Source organism: Frankliniella occidentalis, unplaced genomic scaffold (assembly GCF_000697945.3).
Source record: "Frankliniella occidentalis isolate FOCC.00 unplaced genomic scaffold, Focc_3.1 Scaffold76, whole genome shotgun sequence".
In the NCBI taxonomy this organism is placed as follows: Eukaryota; Metazoa; Arthropoda; class Insecta; order Thysanoptera; family Thripidae; genus Frankliniella; species Frankliniella occidentalis.
The window spans coordinates 1024315-1025252 of NW_026267206.1; the positions used below are offsets into that span (position 1 = coordinate 1024315).

The window sequence follows — 938 nt, forward strand, 5'->3', positions numbered from 1 at the left end:
CATACAAGCTTCATTTTTGTTTTTCAGAAAATTTCAAGAAAATGTAGGTGCATTTTTCATTGTAATTTTTGGTACGTTAAAAACTATGATATCTTTCTAAGTTGTGCTGAACGGTCACAACTGCAAAGTGCACAGCGTGAACCACCGGACCGATACGCTCATTATCAGTACTCTGTCATCGGACCGCGTCGGACTTGGAGAATTAAAACAGTTCCGCGCCGGTCATCGATAAGAGAAGCTCACACCTCGACGGGGTGGGTCACTCTCGTGCCAGCCGCCTCCGCGCCGAGCAGGCCAGTCCGGCAGAAAGAAACGCGGTTGTTGGGGTCCTGCTTACCTGTTGGAACTCGCGGTACTCCGCGGGCTCGGCGTCATCCTCGCCGTCGGCCTGGTCCGGGCCGGAGGTCGTGTCCTCGACGGGCTTCGCGTCCGAGGCCTTGGGGGCCGACGACGCCGAGGTCTGGACGACCACGACGGCGACCCCCGCCAGGAGGAGCAGCAGCGCCGCTCTCCTATACGGCGCCATCCTGGAGGGCGTCGTCGGGCACAACGTTGCACTTGGCCACTTACTCCCTCGGACACACACACACACACACACACACTCACACACACACTGTAATCCTGCGCCTGTGCTCGCTCTCTCGTCCCGCGTGGCGCTGCTCAGCTCGACGCTCGACACGACCCTTCCTCCACGACGCGCTCACACTCACTGCCGGCCGCCCGAGCAGATCTTACTGTTTTCTATTTCGCTGCAAGCAGATCTCATTCCGAGCACATTCTCTGTGCCCCCTCCTGAGTCCTCTGCCCCCACCGGGGCCCGCCGCCGGCCCGCCGCCGGCCCGGGTCCCACCGGCCGGGGCAGACGAGCCCCCGCCCCCCTCCCCGGCCGCCCTCCCCGCGGGCCGCGGTGCTGGCCGCCGCCAGTGGCCGGCGGGGGC

At 62.8% G+C, this 938-nt stretch overlaps 1 protein-coding gene across 1 annotated transcript in view; it reads right to left on the reverse strand.

Annotated features, from left to right (window-relative positions):
* Positions 1-719, reverse strand: part of LOC113206901 (uncharacterized) — an 86089-nt gene extending 85370 nt beyond the window's left edge. Inside the window, exon 1 of the mRNA XM_052268757.1 lies at positions 338-719. Within this exon, the coding sequence (XP_052124717.1) occupies positions 338-526 (189 nt within the window). The 5' untranslated portion in view covers positions 527-719. The remainder of the gene's footprint in view (positions 1-337) is intronic.
* Between the last annotated feature and the right edge of the window lie 219 nt (positions 720-938).